The sequence below is a fragment of the Strix aluco genome, chromosome 3 (genome assembly GCF_031877795.1).
Source record: "Strix aluco isolate bStrAlu1 chromosome 3, bStrAlu1.hap1, whole genome shotgun sequence".
Taxonomy (NCBI): Eukaryota; Metazoa; Chordata; class Aves; order Strigiformes; family Strigidae; genus Strix; species Strix aluco.
The window spans coordinates 1,555,592-1,573,061 of NC_133933.1; the positions used below are offsets into that span (position 1 = coordinate 1,555,592).

At 40.2% G+C, this 17,470-nt stretch overlaps 1 protein-coding gene across 3 annotated transcripts in view; it reads left to right on the forward strand.

Moving 5' to 3' along the window:
• Positions 1–5,202: 5,202 nt before the first annotated feature.
• VRK2 (VRK serine/threonine kinase 2) overlaps positions 5,203–17,470 on the forward strand; it is a 46,807-nt gene continuing 34,539 nt past the window's right edge. For 2 of the 3 annotated variants that reach the window (XM_074817122.1, XM_074817123.1), the window contains exons 1-4: positions 5,204–5,363; positions 5,634–5,774; positions 16,587–16,642; positions 17,161–17,230. In XM_074817122.1, the coding sequence (XP_074673223.1) occupies positions 5,639–5,774; positions 16,587–16,642; positions 17,161–17,230 (262 nt within the window). In that variant the 5' untranslated portion in view covers positions 5,204–5,363; positions 5,634–5,638. Of the gene's footprint in view, positions 5,364–5,633; positions 5,775–16,586; positions 16,643–17,160; positions 17,231–17,470 lie in introns of all 3 variants that reach the window. The other variant, XM_074817124.1, reaches the window with a different exon arrangement.

Below are 17,470 nucleotides of genomic sequence, written 5' to 3' on the forward strand. Positions count from 1 at the left end.
CTATTCTGCTTAGTTCAGGATGTAGAACTGGTTACATGTTTCCACAGCATTGGTAACAAGGTGACCGTTAAAGGGAGACTGGGTAGACAGAAGCTAAAGTGGCCCCTCTGGAAATGTGGGAATCCCTCTTTCATTCAGGGACATTAAAACAAATGTCACCCCTTGCCACTGCCACCTCCTGTACTTTAATAGAGCTTTTCTAATAATTTGTTTGCAGTATTATATTTAAGATGAAAGTTCTAGGATTTTTTTCCATTTTTTGTGTTTTCTTTAAAGAGAGGACCAATTTTTTGCCTGCCTTTTAAAAGTCTCGGCTGTTCTCTTCTACTCTGTTTAACACGTAAAAGCCTTTAATACTTTGAACTTACTGTGAGATGCAAAAAACAAGAACTGTCTACATGGAAAACCTTAATCAGTCAGGAAGTTGGTAAATTATGTCTTCATGCCATCCATATTGAGTGTCCATTACTCCTGGACATAGCACATTAACTGACTCATTAGCTATTACAAACCATATGGACTTAGGTTTAGGTGGGTTGCTCTGATAATATCCTGAGGTGAGCTTCCTAATTATTGTAATTATGTGATCTCAATCATGGGGCCAGTCACACAAAATAGAGTCAAGAGTCCTTAAAATGGGTGTCAATGCACCTAGACAATGACTGAGTTGAGCAACATGCTCCCTGGATGGTGGAGATCCCTTGATACTGCAGAAAATAATTACTTTAGAAGTTCTAAGAAACTGGCAGCAAGTACAGCGACAACTGAATAAGCACGGCAAGCGCATGGGACTCTGCACAGATGCACGAACACAAATAGATTTCTCGGCAGAAATCGGGAAGCAGTCTGCAACTTGATGCCTTGTTGTCAATGATCTTAATACAGAGATGTTACATCTATAGTATAAATTTAGCCATGATATTTTAAGCAACAAGGAGATTGGGAGTGGAGGAAGGGGAATTAAATATGGAAGTGTTAAAATGTCAGTGTTAAATACCACAAAAGTGGCACAATGTAACAGTGAGAGAAGCTACAACTTACCTACTGGAGCAGTTTTAAGGAGCTTTGTGTACGTGATATTACGAGTTTTTATATAATTGACTAACATATTTTATACTTAAACTTTGGTCTGAGCAAGAAGAAAAAAAGGATTGAGATAAATGAGAAACATACCAAGTGTTTAACATACAGTGCTTTAAAACAAAACCAAACACAGGCTCAGGACAGAGATAGAAATAGTTTGCTGCGTTATTAAACACTTAAAAAAAAACCACTCCCTGAGAATCTCACCACGCTTTTTAAACACAACCTATGATCACAAGGCACAGTTTTTTAATAATCCTTTAGAAATTATTTTGGAAAAAGAATTAGGAGTAGAGTGCTACTTCTGAGCCACAGATCAAGATAAGACTTCCAAAGTTTGTACTCTACAAGTTAACTTCCAACTTTCAAAGTACCTCTTTGGCACCTACAACTCCTATAAACCAAATACTAAATAGTACTAGACACCTGAATGCATAATTGGTTACACAGAAACAAACATTCAAAACTTGTTTGGGCATATAACTATGATTCACTATGTGAAGTGATCTACACTCATGTTTTCACTGTAAAACTAGATCAGAATATTTACCTTGCAGAAGCACCAGCCCAGGGTATTAGTGATGATGGCAGAGTAACCTAAGTACAGCACTGCTATCTTCTTTTTCAGTAATACAATAAGAACCATACCAAGAGCAACTCTGCAGAGAAGCTAAGATATCCTTAGATATTGTATCTCAGTAAGCATATACTAAACAAAATAGACTCTTAAAACCTGAAGGATATCAGAAGCACTACCCAAACAACCAGAGTATTTTTCCATTGCTTCTAATATACAATTCTGAGTAACGAGAAAATGCCCACCTGAGTTGCATGAGGGATAGATTCTTCATGAGAAAGGCCTGGGGCCCTCAGCTGTTTGCAGCAATGTGCCATTAAGAAGTAAAATAACAGTAATTTGGTAGCATTTTCAGTTGTATGCTAGCAGGATTTGTATATTTTTACTCTTATTAGCATACACACCTTCCTCCGATTGCAATAATTGAATTTGGCTGTAATGGTGGCTATATCACCTTGAAGAGAAATTGCTTCCATCATAATTAGGGTTTCCTGACAAAAAAACCCAACAAACAAAAAACCCCACCCTTGTATCTATAATTATTTTGGCCATTCATATCCCTTACATCACATCCCCAAACTGCTAATTTGAAGCAACTGTGAAGAGTCAATGGAGATTTTAACCTGATTAAATGAAGCTCATGTTTCTTGGGAGGTTGCTAATTGGCTGATGATAAGCAGGGGAAAAAAAAAAAAAAAAAAGCCCTCTCTCCAGTTCAGCCCAATAGGAGAGGAAGTTTCCTTAGTCCCACCCACAAAACACAGGGATGTGCTATTTATAGGGCTAAAGGGTGTTGTATCAAGTTGTAATCTGTTTAGAAGTTTCTTAGGTAATGTCTTTGTTTTTTTATTGACTTTTAAAAATATATGTGTGGGTTTTTTTTGTTTTGCATTGTCTAGAGCAGTGTTGTATGAAAAATTTGTTGATGATATTTGTATACAATTTTTGTGGTTGGTGGTTAATAAAAATCTGATTTTAAGTCACAAGCTCATTCTTCAGGAGTATCCTAGTATGTAGAAGAAACTTTTTTTTAATAAATCTTTTATTATGTGAGTTATATTATTAGTCTTTATTACTTTCCCCTGCATCTGCTTTTGAGGGTTAATTTTTCTAATAATGACAAAAGCTTTAAAGATTTTTAAGCTTAAGTTTAACCTTGCTTTTTTTCAGAGAAAAAAACCCACAGACAAACCCGTAGTGATGTTATGTGACTTGTAGAGTATGTATTTTAAAGTTTTCTATACTACATGATAATGTTAAGCTGTGCAAGTTGTGAAAGAGTTGTAGGATATGAAAGATGGCTAAGACTTCATGTACTCTTGTGTTTAGATAGAGTTGAAATTGTATGTTTTCAGTTTTTTTTCTTTTGGTAGTACAATGAAACTTCCATTTCAAAATGGAAGACCTTAAGTCTTAGCTACCTATGTAGATACCTGTTACATGAGTTAAAAAGATGTTATGTAGCCTAAATCAAGCTTTCAAAAACAGTTACTAGATTGCATATGCTTCTGTATTCATTAACAATGAAATAGATCTTTGTGTATCTACTTCTACTTTCAGTTTTGGTATTAGCTTATAATAACTCTTTCTAAAATAGTATTTTCTGATGACTTAATTTCTCTGAACTGCATGAATTTGTTTTCTTTGAGTGATCTTCTCCTTTCTCATAAATAAGAAGCACTGAAGAATCTCAAAACAATTTATATTTTTTTACTGTGAAGTTTTGTATTGAACCCTAACTTTTCAGTAAATCAATGTATCTATGAACTTTCTCATGTTAGAGCATTCTCAATAGTTTTGTGGGAACAAAAGGGAAGTCACCTTCACTTCTTGGGTAATTAAAAATGGAAATAGGACTATCTAATCAGTTCTGTTTGTTTAGGATCATGTGTTTCTCTTAATTCATACTTGATCTGGCTTTTTTCTGCACACAACTTCTATAAACTGAGTCTTTCAATTTAAGGGATTTCCTCTGGGTTCTACGAAAAAGTTTTAAATGATGTAACAATGTAGGAGTCCGCTAGCGAACTAATGCTATTGCTGATATCTGCTAAATGTCTAGAAGACTAATATAAACCTCATCTGTTTCACTTTCCTTTCCTGATGTTGTACTCCGGTGGGTAGGGAAAGGCAGTTCAGAAGCAGTAGTCCTCTAATACATGCTTTCGTTTTGGTTTATTTATGTGAACACCTTTTTGCATCACTTGAGCAAAACAGCTTTCTCCTTAAACAGAGGCTGGTTCTCTGATTCCCAGACAACTTCCTTCTGAAAAGATCCTTCACTTGAGGCAGAATAGTAGCTCTCATCCCAAGTGACAGCATGAGAGCATTGCCCAAACTGTCTCTGAAAAAAGGTGCTAGTTCTTTCAAGTGAGTGGAAATGATTTCTTTAATGCATCTGTGGTTGCTTTGGGGTGATTTTTTTAAAAACCAAACAAAACAACACTAACCTTCTACAGAAACCTTATGAAATGCTTTATGGAAATCTTGAGTTTGTTTGCTTTATGGCTAAGCTTTCTACTGGCAAGTCTTTAGCTGGTCCTTTCAGTAATGTAAAACCACAAGGCCTGCAACACTGATAAGGCAGAAAGGGTTGTTAAGTTAAAGTCTACTGATGGTACTATATACTTTGCCAGTCATTATCTGTTACTATTTTCAAGTTCACTTGCAAATTAGGTGGTTGCTGAAGGTGTTCTGGATTTTAAGTTCTCTTGAACCTTTTCTTTTGCTAAAAGGATTTGTAGTCATTGCTTGGAATATGTGGTCCCCCATGAGCTCTACCCTTGGTAGACCCTACTAATAAAGCAAAGCTTCCACAAGATGGTGGCTTGTGATCAGAGCTGTGCCTGTGACCTTGGGGAGGGGGGAAAAAACCCCAAAAAATCAACCAAACAAAAGCCCTCCAAACCAGACAAATCGTGTCCTTTACCAACTTACTAGCTGATGATGGTGATGGGGCTGATCCACCCTTGGGTCAGCTGCATCCATTTTCTGTATGTGTGTGGAGCAATTGTTGCAAGTTGAGTTGGGGTGAGTATCTATGCTCCTGCGTGTAGAAATGATCCTGGAATACAACAGGTAGGAAGGAGATGGTGGACCTCTGAGGGCAAGGTCCTGAGGTAAAAATGAAGCGGCCTGACTTTGCCGTGCCACTCCGACTTTGCTACAGCTCTGGCAGTCCTGGCTGCGCAAGAAAACGGTCTTTTTTACCTCAGGTGGGGAACAGTCTGATCATCTACTTGTATATGCATTAAAGTCCTTTAAGGAGGAAGATAAAAAAAAAAAAAGGAAGGTATTTCCTCACTTGCGAAGTGCGGGGCTGAAGCAAGGGTGGGGGGCAGCTGCGTCATCCAACGTGTCCTTTTTCCCTCAGGCGAGATGCCGTCGCTTCAGGGGGGAGCGCCGCGCGGGAGAGGAGGCGGGAAACCTTCCCGCCGCCGGCCGGGCCCCGCCCCGCCTCGCTGAGGGCCGCCGGGCGGCAGAGGCAGTCCCGCCCCGCCGGCGAGGGGGCCGGGCGGGCAGAGTCCGTGTCGGGCCGCGGCTGGCCCCGCCGTTCCCCGCCCCGGGGTTTCCCGCGGGAAGACGGCGGCCCGCCTCCGCTTCCTCCGGCTGCTGCGGGCGGGCCCGCGCCCGGCCTGCGGGAAGTTGCCGGGTGGGAAGTTTGTGGCTGGCGCCGGGGGGAGGCCGCGGGGGCCCTGCGGAGGTGGGTGAGGGGGTAGCGGGCGGTGGGGCTGAGCGCGGGCCGCTGACTTGCGATTCCCTTTGCATTTTTACCTTGACGGGAGCCGCCGCGGCCTGCCGCGCAACTGCAGGGCCCTGGGGCGGCCCAGAGCCACCCGGAGGGGGATCGCCGGGGGAGGCCGCGGAGAGCTGGGCCCCCAATCGGTGCCCGTTGGGGAAAGGACGCGGAGGGGTGTTGTTTCTTCTGACAAAAGTCAGATTTTTTTTCTTTCATTTTCTCTCCCCTGTCAAGGTGCGATGCCGCCTAAGGATCGCAGCAGAGGCAAGCTGCCAGCTCCCCTCCCAAAAGACATGATCCTGAAAGACACCGAAGGAAAAGTGTGGAGGCTGGGCAGTCAGATCGCCCAGGGAGGATTTGGCTTGATCTATTTAGGTAAAATACTGGTGGTGATCAGAAGGGTGATATGTAAATTTCTTTCTAACTTCTTGACCTAAGACAGAGTTTAAAAAGTTACTGTTGTTTACATGCTGGTGGTCATCTGTGTTGAAGTGTAGTTTTCTGAGGTTTGCAGCTCCCTGTTGGCTGTCGTTGTAGTTCAGAAGTGTTGGTGATGGTGCAGTTAGTTCTCCGTAGGCTGTCCAGCCCAGTTTGCTGGCTCCTAGAGCAGTTTTCTACAGATCTGGGATGGGGTAGACAAGGTGCTGCTGCTGTCAGAGACTGCCAAAGAGCACGGGCAGGCGATGCTCTTCAGAGAAATGGCAATGCTTTCGTTAGCTGCTGCCTTGGGCTTACGCCAGTCTCATGCTCTGGAGTGCTCTTTGGGTTTCTGGTGATTGGAAGCGTTATCTCTGGCCAAGACTAAATCAGTTTTCATCCCAAGAAGCATAACAGTAACAATAGTTAGCTGGGTGTTGCCTCTGAATTAAAGTCTTTCACCAGAGGTGGAAATGCTGTTCTTTATTTGCTCCAGCCTAGATATGTTTCTGTATTTTCATCACAAGAAGCTGCTGCATGTCACTTTAGTCTGTTTTATAAAGAGTGAATGGTTCTGAAAGGCAGTTTGTAAAGCATTCTGGGTCACTGGAGAGGATATAATGTTTGTTACTATTGCTAGTTTCTATGAAAGAGTAAATCCTGTTTTCAAGACAATGTTGTGAGTTTGGGTTGGTTTTGTTTTTTTTTTTTTTGCATAGCAAACATATACAGGCAAACTACTCCACAGTGACTGTTAGGGACTAAATTGAGCTTGTATTAAGACAGCAGTGAAGAATTATCTAGAAGCAGTTTAGGACATCGTCCGTGGAGCCAAACATGATCTTTTAAAGTTAGAGGTATGTTAACTCTCTATTTGGAGTATTTATGTTTAAAACTTGATAAGCAAGTCACTCCTATATATAAATTGACTTCCTTTTATGCATAAATCAACTATACCTTCTTTTTTTAAGCTTTCCCTTTTTGTGTGTTTCTGTCATGGGAAATAGTTTTGATTGTTTCCCACTCTTGTTCTTTTCCAGTTCATCTGTTAATAACGTTTCCTTCATATTGAGTGAATTGTCAGAAAATAATCTGTTAATACACTGTTATGAAGCGCGTGAGCTTTCCACTTAGTGCGAGTTCCGGATGGTTATAATGAGACAAGTTTTCATTAGGACAGGCATTGTGTGTCATGTGCCTTCTCAATTCTTTTGTCTTTAATTCCTTTCAAATATGCAGAGCTGTGCTAGGTTTGATGTGGCTTCATTGAGGTGAAGGAGTTGTCCATCAGTGTCAAATTGTAGCATCAGGCACCTACTGTAGAGAGAGAGAAAGTGTGTGTTTTCTACAGAAGGGTTAGCATGTTTGCTCTTTTCGTATTTGCAGACATAAATGTAGCACTTGTGTGCCACTCATCTCTTGGTGACAGATTTACTGTGATCTTTGTTACATCTGTCTGGCTATCTCATGGTGCTTGTCTGCTTTCAGCTGTTCAGGAACGTTTTATATTGCACTGAAGTGTTCTTCCTCTCCCTCTTTTTTTTCTTCCTTGTGTCCATTATGGTTAATCACAAAGAACTGAATGGCAACTGAAGACTCAGATTTTATTGCATGGTGTGATAGTCCTATATGTGGTCAGATGTTGCTTCTCTAAAGTGGTTGCCCAGTTATACTGTTCTTCCAGCTATTAATGTGTGGTTGTAAACTACAGGAGGCTGGACAGTTTTACTTGTGCACCTGCACTTGTTGCATCTGGACTTGAGGTTGGAGTGGAGAAACTTTCTAAGGGGTAGAAAAGGCCAAAGCTGACACTTTGTTCCACTGAATGCCTGTGTAAACAAAGCAAAAAGATTTCAGTAATAACCTAATGCCACCGCTTCTGCTTTTTCTCAAAGTAAACCCAGTCACTGAAGAACCTGGAGAAATCTGAGGCTGGGTGTATGTTTGCAAGTAGTTTGGTGTAACAGAAGTGAATGGGTAAATGGCAACAGTTGGTGGTTGTGGCCCTACATCTACTCTTTACTGAAGTTGAGGTTTTGTTTTACTTACAACTAGGTTTGAGATGGTCTGCTGCACTGAGTTTCCTCACCAAGTGCGTGGTTTGAGGCTATCTGAAGGAACTGTTTTGAATCCTTATGTTGCTGCTCGTAGTTGCAGTACATCAGATGGGTTCCCGCAGTGGTGTTTCTGGTTTGGTTTCCTCTGGAATTCATGTAGTTCACACATACCTAACTGCTCTCCAGACTGAACCAGCGGGGATAATAGGGGTTTCAACCAGCTGCAGTTCCAGAGGAGTCAAAGGTTAGTTCACTTAAAGAATATTTATTTTTGTTTTTCCTTTTGATATATCTGATAGCTTATTATGACCGTCTTTGAAACATCAGTTGGTTATGTTTCAGAGATGTTGTGCATAGAGCATGTATGAGGTGTTACCATAGAAAAATAGGCCTTGGCCTGAGCCAAGAAGTGAAGTTAAGGTGTCTCTGGATATTGCCGTTCAAGGATAAAGGAGAGGAAGACAGAAACTTGTAGAAGGCTCCCATGGAGAGGAGGGACTGAGGGAGCTAGGGATGCAGTGCAGAAAGCAAGGTAGTAGTAGTTTTCCATGTGTAAGACAAAAAATGTTGTGTTCCTGAATCACTCGAGATACAGCTCTGTCATTTGCTGCTGCAGTCAAATCGCTCTGGACCTTGTGGGTGGTATAGCACATAGGATTCAGTCAGATTCATGCAGATTTTATTCTGCCTGATGGCACAGACTACTGAGCTGATTTCATGTATTGTGGTGTTTGTTGCAGTTTGGCTCCCAGTGAACTGAGGTAGAAAGCAGTCAGTGGATTAGTTGAGAATGAGAATACAATCTAGGACCCTTGGTATTACTATTCTGTGTTTTTTCATAAGTGACGGCAAGGCTGAAGAAATACAGCTGCCACTTTTATAATAGTCTTTGTGTGTGTTTAATCTCTTCTTTCATAAGGGGTAGTGAATGTTATATGTAGCACTGCACTGAAGGCTTACTTCCCCTTGTAGCTCATCCTACAACTAAAAGAGGAAATGGGCAAGATTTATCCCCAAGTATTGGCCCTGACTGAAGCTTTCTTGTTTAGTCCACCTCTTTCTGATACGTCTTTATATTAGGTGAAGTATACCATTCAGTAGCTTTTCTAGGGCTTCATCCTGCAAAAGAGTTCAGCTGCCTTTGAGAGTCAAGGGGAGTGAAGTAGGTGATGAACCTTTGAGAGTAAGCTATGGATGCTTGGTGCTGAGGGGCACCTTCTTTCTCTGTGCTGTTCAGACTAGATTTTAGTGCATATACAGCAAGGTGTGAGAGGACCACTAAACTTTCAGTGAGAAGCTAACCCAGAAAGAGCTGTAGAGAGGTGGGCAAGACAGGAGAGTGGAGACAGATTCGACTGCCTGCCAGATAGGAACAGCACAGCCCTTTTATAAAAGTAAAGGTTAACTTTGCCAGCTATATCTTTTAATAAGTATTTTTACAGTAGCGGTGTAAAGATTTTGATGTGCGTTGTTATAGCTTAATTTCCCATTAAGGGTACTCCATACTCCATTAATCTATAACAATGTTCTTGGGAAATTTTACGGTATCTCTACAAAGTATATTTACTAGGGTTGCATTCTGTGGAAGGTTCTGTTCACTAAATCAAAGCTGCTGGAAGCCATTTACTGACCCTGAGCCCTAGGATGCAAATAGTCTCTTCAGGTGCAGGGTTTCTAAACTTCCAATTATGTATGTGAAAGTTATCACTATCTACAAGTTCTGTCCTGCCCCTGATTTTTTAATTATACCTTCTCTTTCCTGTCTGTGCCATCTTCTCTGATTCTTTGTTGATTTGTTCCTTCTCTTGGATTCCCTCTGCATTTTAGTCTTGACCAGAGCAAATGTAGGAGCAGAAGGCTTAAAAATACTGATTCCTCCCAATGAAGAGGAGAGTTTCTGCTGCTGCCAGAAATAATAGAAACCATTTAGAGATGTTGCCTCATGCATTGCTTCTGTTGTAGCAAGAGCAATATGGATCATAAGATGGAATTAACTATACTGTTGTGTGTTAGAAATTTTATTTTGTTACTGGTGCTGATTTGCAGGCACCTCAGACAGAACTGTTACCCCTTAGATAAGGGGGGGGCAAAATGGAGAGCAACCAGTGAAGAATGTGAGGTACTGGTGGGCTCATGGCTAGTTTGTAGCCCTGTGGAGAACTGAGGCAGTACATGGGAAAATTACGCAAGGGTTGAGGAGGGTGCTACTGAGAGCCTTACATTCTCTCATTTATCTTCCTGATCACAGTCAGTAATTAACACCAGTCCTTATATAAATCATTTTCTAGTCCTACTGCAAGCTCTCTATTAATGCACAATTTGGACTGAAAATTTAAACACAGAAAGGTCACACAAAGTTTTGTTAAGATTCCGCTGTCACAGTGAAATCTGCTGTACACAGCATTATCTGTTTGCAGGCTTCTTTCTCATGGAAACTGAGGGTTCTGCAAGGTATTTTTTACGTATAGTTTTACATACACATGTTAGTGTCTTTTACAATAGAACTTACTACGTGGTAAATGTGTTTTAATTGTATTATAGCTGTAATGGGACTTTAAGCGGTAGGTGAAAACTAAGAGTTTTGAAACCATTTTCCGTAGCTGGCTTTGGAGCAGGTGCTTATGTGTTGCTGTTTGACTGCTATTTTTGCATGTGTTGTTACGATACGTGAAGCTCAGGAAAGTATATTGGTAAAGCTATAATCAGTGATAATTCTGCCCTGCTTGGGGTTGTGTCACCAGTATAGCCAGGACACTGACCTTTTTTTCTTTCCCCCACGCCCCCATTTTCCAAGAAGCAGCAAAGAATACCTGCTTGAGCAGTAAACAGTGATTATTGTCTTTTTAATGGTGAATATTGTCTTTTAATCCCAGCACCACAGGGAGCTCTGCTGCTGGTGGAAGTAGGGAAGAGCTGTGCTTGTGGCATTTTCTGCTTTTAAGCTTGGACTGCAATACGCTCTGGTGTTGATATCGTGAGGCCTGGTATTCTGGTAATCAGGCTGAGGTGTGAAACTAAGTTTGTTTCTCTTTCAGAAAGTAATTTCTGTGGATCATTCGTGTAACTGCGATCAGGGGTGTACATGTGTCAAGGAAGAGAAGCGTTGATGGAGCACATTCTGTCATTGTCATACTGTTCGTTCCTTGGTTTGTGTTAGGAAGCTGAGTTTAGCAATCGGTTCTAGAAAAACTAAGTGCTTCAACAGTTGCTTAAATTAGCTTCACTGAAAATATTTACTATAGTGCAGAAAATGAATTAAAAGTTCAGTGAAAATGAAAGATACGTGTTCAGTATGATTTTTATAAACTCAGTGGAAAGAAGAATATTAATAGCAAAACCCTGTAATTAATAGCACTAAGACGTAGCTGTCTGGTTAGGGGTAGATTTTTCTTAACCTTCAGATGTTAAGATGTATTTCAGGAAAGGTCTCATTGTACCTGCAGGTGTGAACCTTCCTATGAGAATAAATTCATTGGCAGACAAACAGCACTTCAGGAGAGTCTTTATCTAGTCGCTAATATTAAACTATATAAATGTAGACACAGCAAGTAGATTACCTTATCTTTCACCCTGTCTGTAGGCAGATCAAATCATATATTTAGCCTGATTTTGCTACTTGGTGGTTACTTAGAGCTGGCCACAGGGTACAGGATGTGCCTGCACTATCTGTTAAAGAGGAAATCTTCCTTACCTCAGCTAGTTCTTGCTGATGACTGCTTCCTCTTGAATCTTCCCTCTTTCTTTTTTAGGTCCTCTGTAGGCTAGAAGTCAGAACTTCGAACACATAACTAATTTTTACACAGTAGTCTAAAGCCTGTTATAAAGTCTGCAGAGATCACTACTATTACACTTTAGTGTTCTGCCACAGAATGTGTTGGTGGGTTTTTTTTCCCCTATGTATGGACCAGTGATTTGGAAGCCATTGTCATGCTCTTCATTAGTCCACCTTGTGAGAGTTCTGGTCAAGGACTGAGACCCTGGCGTGCCAAGTAAAACCAGAAAGTTGAGAGAGCAAGTTTGAATTTTTTTTTTCTTCTTTTTTTTCCCCCCCAGTGGGGGATGTATTTCTGAGCAGTGTTACATAGTAAGAGGAGCTGCTTTGGGCGAAAGGTAGGGCACCTGTTACCTTATGGAGGGCACTCCCTTCAGCCGCCTTTGGCACCTGTACCCTGCTGAAGCTGGCATAGTAACTTCTGAGTGGGCACCATGTCAGACTAACAGATGGGCTGGAGCAGAATCTTGCCAGAAAGCAGTTTGTGCATCAAGTTTTAAATATTAGAGGCCTGGACTCCCATCTGAGAGTGCTGTAAGAGCAGACCATGTATAGCTTTTCTGCCTGGGGTTAAAGGATGTATCATACCTATTCCAGCTTAGAGTAAATAACTTTGAAAGTCAAACAGTGGCTTTCATTGCTGTGGAATGCAAAACCTTGGCTCTAGCGAATCAAGATTAAGGTTTCATAGAAAAGTGAGTAAGAAATGAAGTGAAATTTCTTAGCAGTACTGAATGTTTTTAACTTGGAAGCATTTGCAGTTATCTGCAAAACAGTTTAGCAGTTGAGCAAAATTTTCTACTAAAACCAGTGTAGTTAGCTCTTGTGGAAGATGGTTTCACAAGCGTGGTACAGAGAGCTATGTATATGTAATTTGTATAATAAAACTCTGCGTTCACAAAGCTATCTAGAAGAGGAATTGAGAAAAAAACTTATTCATAAACACTGCTCAGAAAAGAGCCTGTCCAGGAAATGATGATGCATCTTTAACAATATGAGCAGAGAAGCAGGTCTTGCTTAGGCTACGTTACAAATGGACTGTAAACACCCTTCAAGCACTGAATGTTTCAGTTCTTGGGAAATATTAGATATTGTGAAGGCAGGGTGGGAAAGCAGTGTGCTTTGTTGGCCTTTGAATATTTGCCTTAGTACCCTCCATATATAGGAAATTTTTGAAGATGTGTGTTAAATAGCAGATGCTACTTTTCATTTATTTGTGTACATTTTGTTTTTAATAACTGTATTCCTGCGACTTGGATCCTTTTTTGATGTTAGATGCTCTGAGCAATGCTCCCCACCCTGTTTGTTAGCCATTGAAGTTAACAGCTCTTGTTTTGACTTAAATGGGGTCACACTTTTTCCAGCTTTTTTGTTAAAGGTAGCCTGTAACTTCTAAGTGTGGTATTTTTGAGGTTGTTTTTTATTTCTGCAAAAAACTAAGTTGACAGTATCACTCGTCAGGATTAGTTAACCAATGAAACAAAAATAAAACACTAGCAACCCAAGAACTTCTGAAAATAATTTTATTCATGCTTCCCAAACAAATATATCCTCAAAATATGCAGCAGTGGCAAAGACACCAGCTGTGGACAGGAGCAGAAATGTTTTTTCGAACTGCCAAATCAATGCTGTTTTCTTTTCCACTGTGTAAACTTTGTCAACAAAACTGGTTCTGTGAGAGCCATTGAAAATATTTCACCATCTTCCAAATGTGACTGCCACAAATTAACTGCTAAAACTACAACAAGCACGTTTGAACTGGCAAATAGAATTGGCATGTTTCTTTGTCAGACTGCATGCAATTGTGCTGTGTGGTTGTAGGAAATCGCAGTTCATCCAGAAACACCCTTTTGTTACCATGTCTTATTAACATTTAGAAAGCTACATTAATTAAGGTTGTGGCACTCGGCAACAAAACGGATGAAATTCATGATTAAAGTGGATGATAAGACCATAACTGCTGTGTCTGGGTGAAACTAGGGAATTCTGGACATGGGTTAATTTGAGGTGAGTTATTTGCTCTGTGCAGGCACAACAGTTGGAAATTACGGCAAAGAATGTGTATCTTAGCGCACTGCTTTATTTCAGAGTGCATTTTAAATTCGTGTGCTTTTCACTGGCGTGGTAGATGCAACTGTGGGACGAAGGGGAGGAAGGGAAAATAGGGCTGTGCCCTTTGCAAATGTTTTGTGAGACTTGTCTTGGCATGAGATAGAAACAGCCACGGCCCCCTGTGTAGCTTCATCTTGCACCAGTGTTCCCAGTTAACAATTATGCAGACAATGGTTTTGATTGTGTGCATACAACACCACTCCCCCTAAATGTAAGGAGGTTGTGTGCCTCTAGTTGATAAATGCAATGTTAACTGTAAACTGGGAACTCTCACACTTGTTATGCTATTTTAAGGTATCCTTTGCAAACATAATCTTGCCATATAGTGCTCCTGGTACTCTATGTGTGTACTTATATGCCATCAGAGACCTCCTGCCTATCAGCATTGCTCTCCTGCAGGGTCTCTGCTTACTGTCCTGCAGTCTCGCATTTAACTGATTGTAATATTATAAATAGCCATGTGCTACCACACAGAACGAGGATAGCACATGGCTAATTACGAGTATACAGTAATTAACTATGAGCTAAACTCGCAGGAGAGTATGTGGTGGTGGTCTATGAGGTATGTAATCAGACTGTTTGTTAAACCTTGGGAGCCTTTCCAGTCTGTTAAGTAACTATACATAGTAATGAGACAATTTTTTAAAAACCATTTATGTTTATTTATGGCCAAAAAATAGTCTGTCTTATTTCTGAGCTGCGGCTGCAGTATTGCTGCCTGATATCTGAATGGTTAATTAAAATGATGTAACAAAAGGTATGCATGCAACTTCTGCTTATCTGTATGTATGAGACTGTCTAAGCATTATCTGTGTAAGAAGTTTAGAGTGTTACTCATTGTGAATGGCATGCCTTGTTTCATGTATGTGCAGTAAAAAGAATAATACCATTTCTCCTTTTGTAGTCTTGAATGTCATGTTACTCATTTTGTGGAGCATCTGTTCATATACCTTGTTGAGCTTTGTCTGACTTTTCTCCCTTTTTGCGTTGTAACGATAGCCAGTTAGTTTTGGTTTTATTTTTCTTCAGGATGTTCTTTCAGAGTGAGTCCAAAAAGCCTCCACACCGGCATAGTGTAAGAAGCATGGGGGTTAGGCCCTTTTGCTGGGCTACCTCCTGTTAATTGCTCTTCTTCATTACCCTGACAGCTGTTACTCTCTGTTCCAGTTTACCATGAATGAGGCCTCTCTTTATAAAATGTCAAGATGTCTACAGGGAAGTTAGAGCAGACTCTTTCTAATACATTTAAATTTGATACTTGTCTATACCTATCAAACCTTTGTTAAGTAACTTGGTATTAAAAATAATTTTCTTATACACTGGTTATTTTCTGATCTGTGTCGGTAAGGGAGCACATTTAATTCTGTTTGGGCAATGTGATGTTGTTGAATACAATGAAAACGCATGGGATGTTCCTTTAAACTTAGTCTTCAGCCATTTACACATACCCTACATGTGGCAGAGGAAGGTAGACCTAAGCACCTGTGCCTTAATTCCTGCTTCAATACAATAATATGGTAAGAATAAGGTTTACCAGAATTTCCTTCCTGGTTGTATGGTAGCTTTCGATTGTATTCTTAATGTGACTGCTACTCGTCTGAGTCTGTGGATAGTTCGCACCTCCCAGAGCTACTGTTTCAGGATATATTTATTTTATCGTAATGTGTTGTTTAGCACAGAAGCGTTCATGTGGGGAAGAGTCAAGCAGAAGGCAGTGGGGACCCTGCGGGTGTTTGGGGTATGTACGCTACCAGATTCAACCCAGATGCTGAATAGAATTGAAGGAACATGGTAGCTGAAGAACTCTGTTCATTGTAAAAATATTTTTATGCCCTAACCATCAAAAAATGTAAGCTTGGATGGTTTGATTAGATCCAAGTTTACTTGATTTTTATTATGTGGATAAAAGTAGTCTATTTTTGTGTGTGCTGATAGTTGAAGTGTTTCACACCTGGACTGTTGTTGGTATTTGATCATTATAAGAAGTTTGAAAGGGACACTTATTTCCTAGGAACTGTATTCTTTTTAGTTTTTTTCAGTGATGATTCTAAAAGATGATTTAGTCTCATTAAATTTTAATCCCAGTGTAGCTCCATGTAGCTTCAGTAGTATCAGAGAGAACTGATAGTTCTCTCAGGGTCAGAAGAAAATAGGATTGCATTGTCTGTGCAGAGAGGTTCTGTCTCCTGGGCTGTAATTGGCACATGTGGTCAATTATTGTTTTGAAATCTCTACTTGCACTGAGAGACACAATCCCTCATCTCCCCTTTAGGCAGGTGGTGGCTGTGCTATCCCTAACTTAGGCCAGTGTCTAAATAATGTCAGAATAGAAATCAAGGTTCTAGGGCCAAATTAATTTGTAATAGAGAAAACCAGACAAGCCTGTCTAGAGGCATAATGTAGGTCATAACTTTTAAGTGGTGTCTTTGTCACGACAGTGGATTGACAGCAACCAAATACAGAGGTTATCCAATTGACTGGAATGACTTAAACATAGTCTGTTATAATGGAATACCTCATTGTGGTGCAAACGTGCAGTGGGGACATCCTGCGTACTCCTTAATTAGCATTGAGGGAGAGACTTCTGAAAATGTGGGTTAAAATTGCTTCTGTACTTGTTTATTAAAACTTCCCTGGGTGTGGTGTTTTCGTTTCATTTTCCTTTGAACTTGGGAAAACTCTGACCTTTAAAAGCAGGAATTGAGGCAGAATGTTGGTTATCTTTGTCGTGTATTTTTTGGTCACCTTACGCAGTGTTAGCTTGGTCTTTGTTTGCAATTGTATTTTGTTGCATACAGCTTGATCCCCATCTCTCTTCTCATTTTGCAGCTTCCCCTCAAACTGATGTTCCTGTAGAAGATGATGCAGTACATGTAATTAAAGTGGTAATGTGTAGATCTCTTCTCTAAATTGTTAACTTGTATGCAGTTCTTTCTCTTAATTATCTATCCTTATTTTCAGCATTGGGTCTATATTGCATGCTTGTGGCTTTTGTTTTTTTCCATTTTTATAATATCTTGATATACTTTCCCTGCTTGGGGATGTATTTGGCATTTCCATGACACACGGTATTTTCTTGGCTTGATTCTTTCCTTTCCATGATTACTGCCCTCAACAGTTCAGTAAGGAAAATCAGACTATGAATTTAAACACATCTGTCCTACAGTATTTATAAAAATAGTGTCTTAAATAATTTCTGAAAGAATCTGTCTTGTTTATGCAAATGTGTTGCCAGTTTTTCTTTTTACCTACTTATTAAAATTACATTTTAGATGGCATGGTATATGGGAGGTGGGGAGAAAAAGGGAGTTTCATCCTCTTTGAGTTTCTTACACACTTTTCTTTAGAAACTGTTTGCTGCTTAATGCATTTTATGATACTAACTTTGTTTATTTCTCAATAGGAATATCTTGAAAATGGCCCCTTATTTTCTGAACTGAAATTTTACCAGAGGGCTGCAAAACAAGAGCATAGTAAGTAATATATTGGTTCTGTACAGGTAGATTTAAGGACAAGTTTGGGTTGAACTACTTCTAGAAAGAAGTAGTGCTGTAGTGCTCGATAGCCAACTCATTTCATATACACTGAATTAATCCTAGTCGGTGCTACAAAAAATTTCAGGTACTGTAGGTTTCTTTACTTGGATGTCAGCCTCATCCCTTCTGATCAGAAGGGAGAACAGAAGTGTGCCACATTTATTATGTGCACACTGC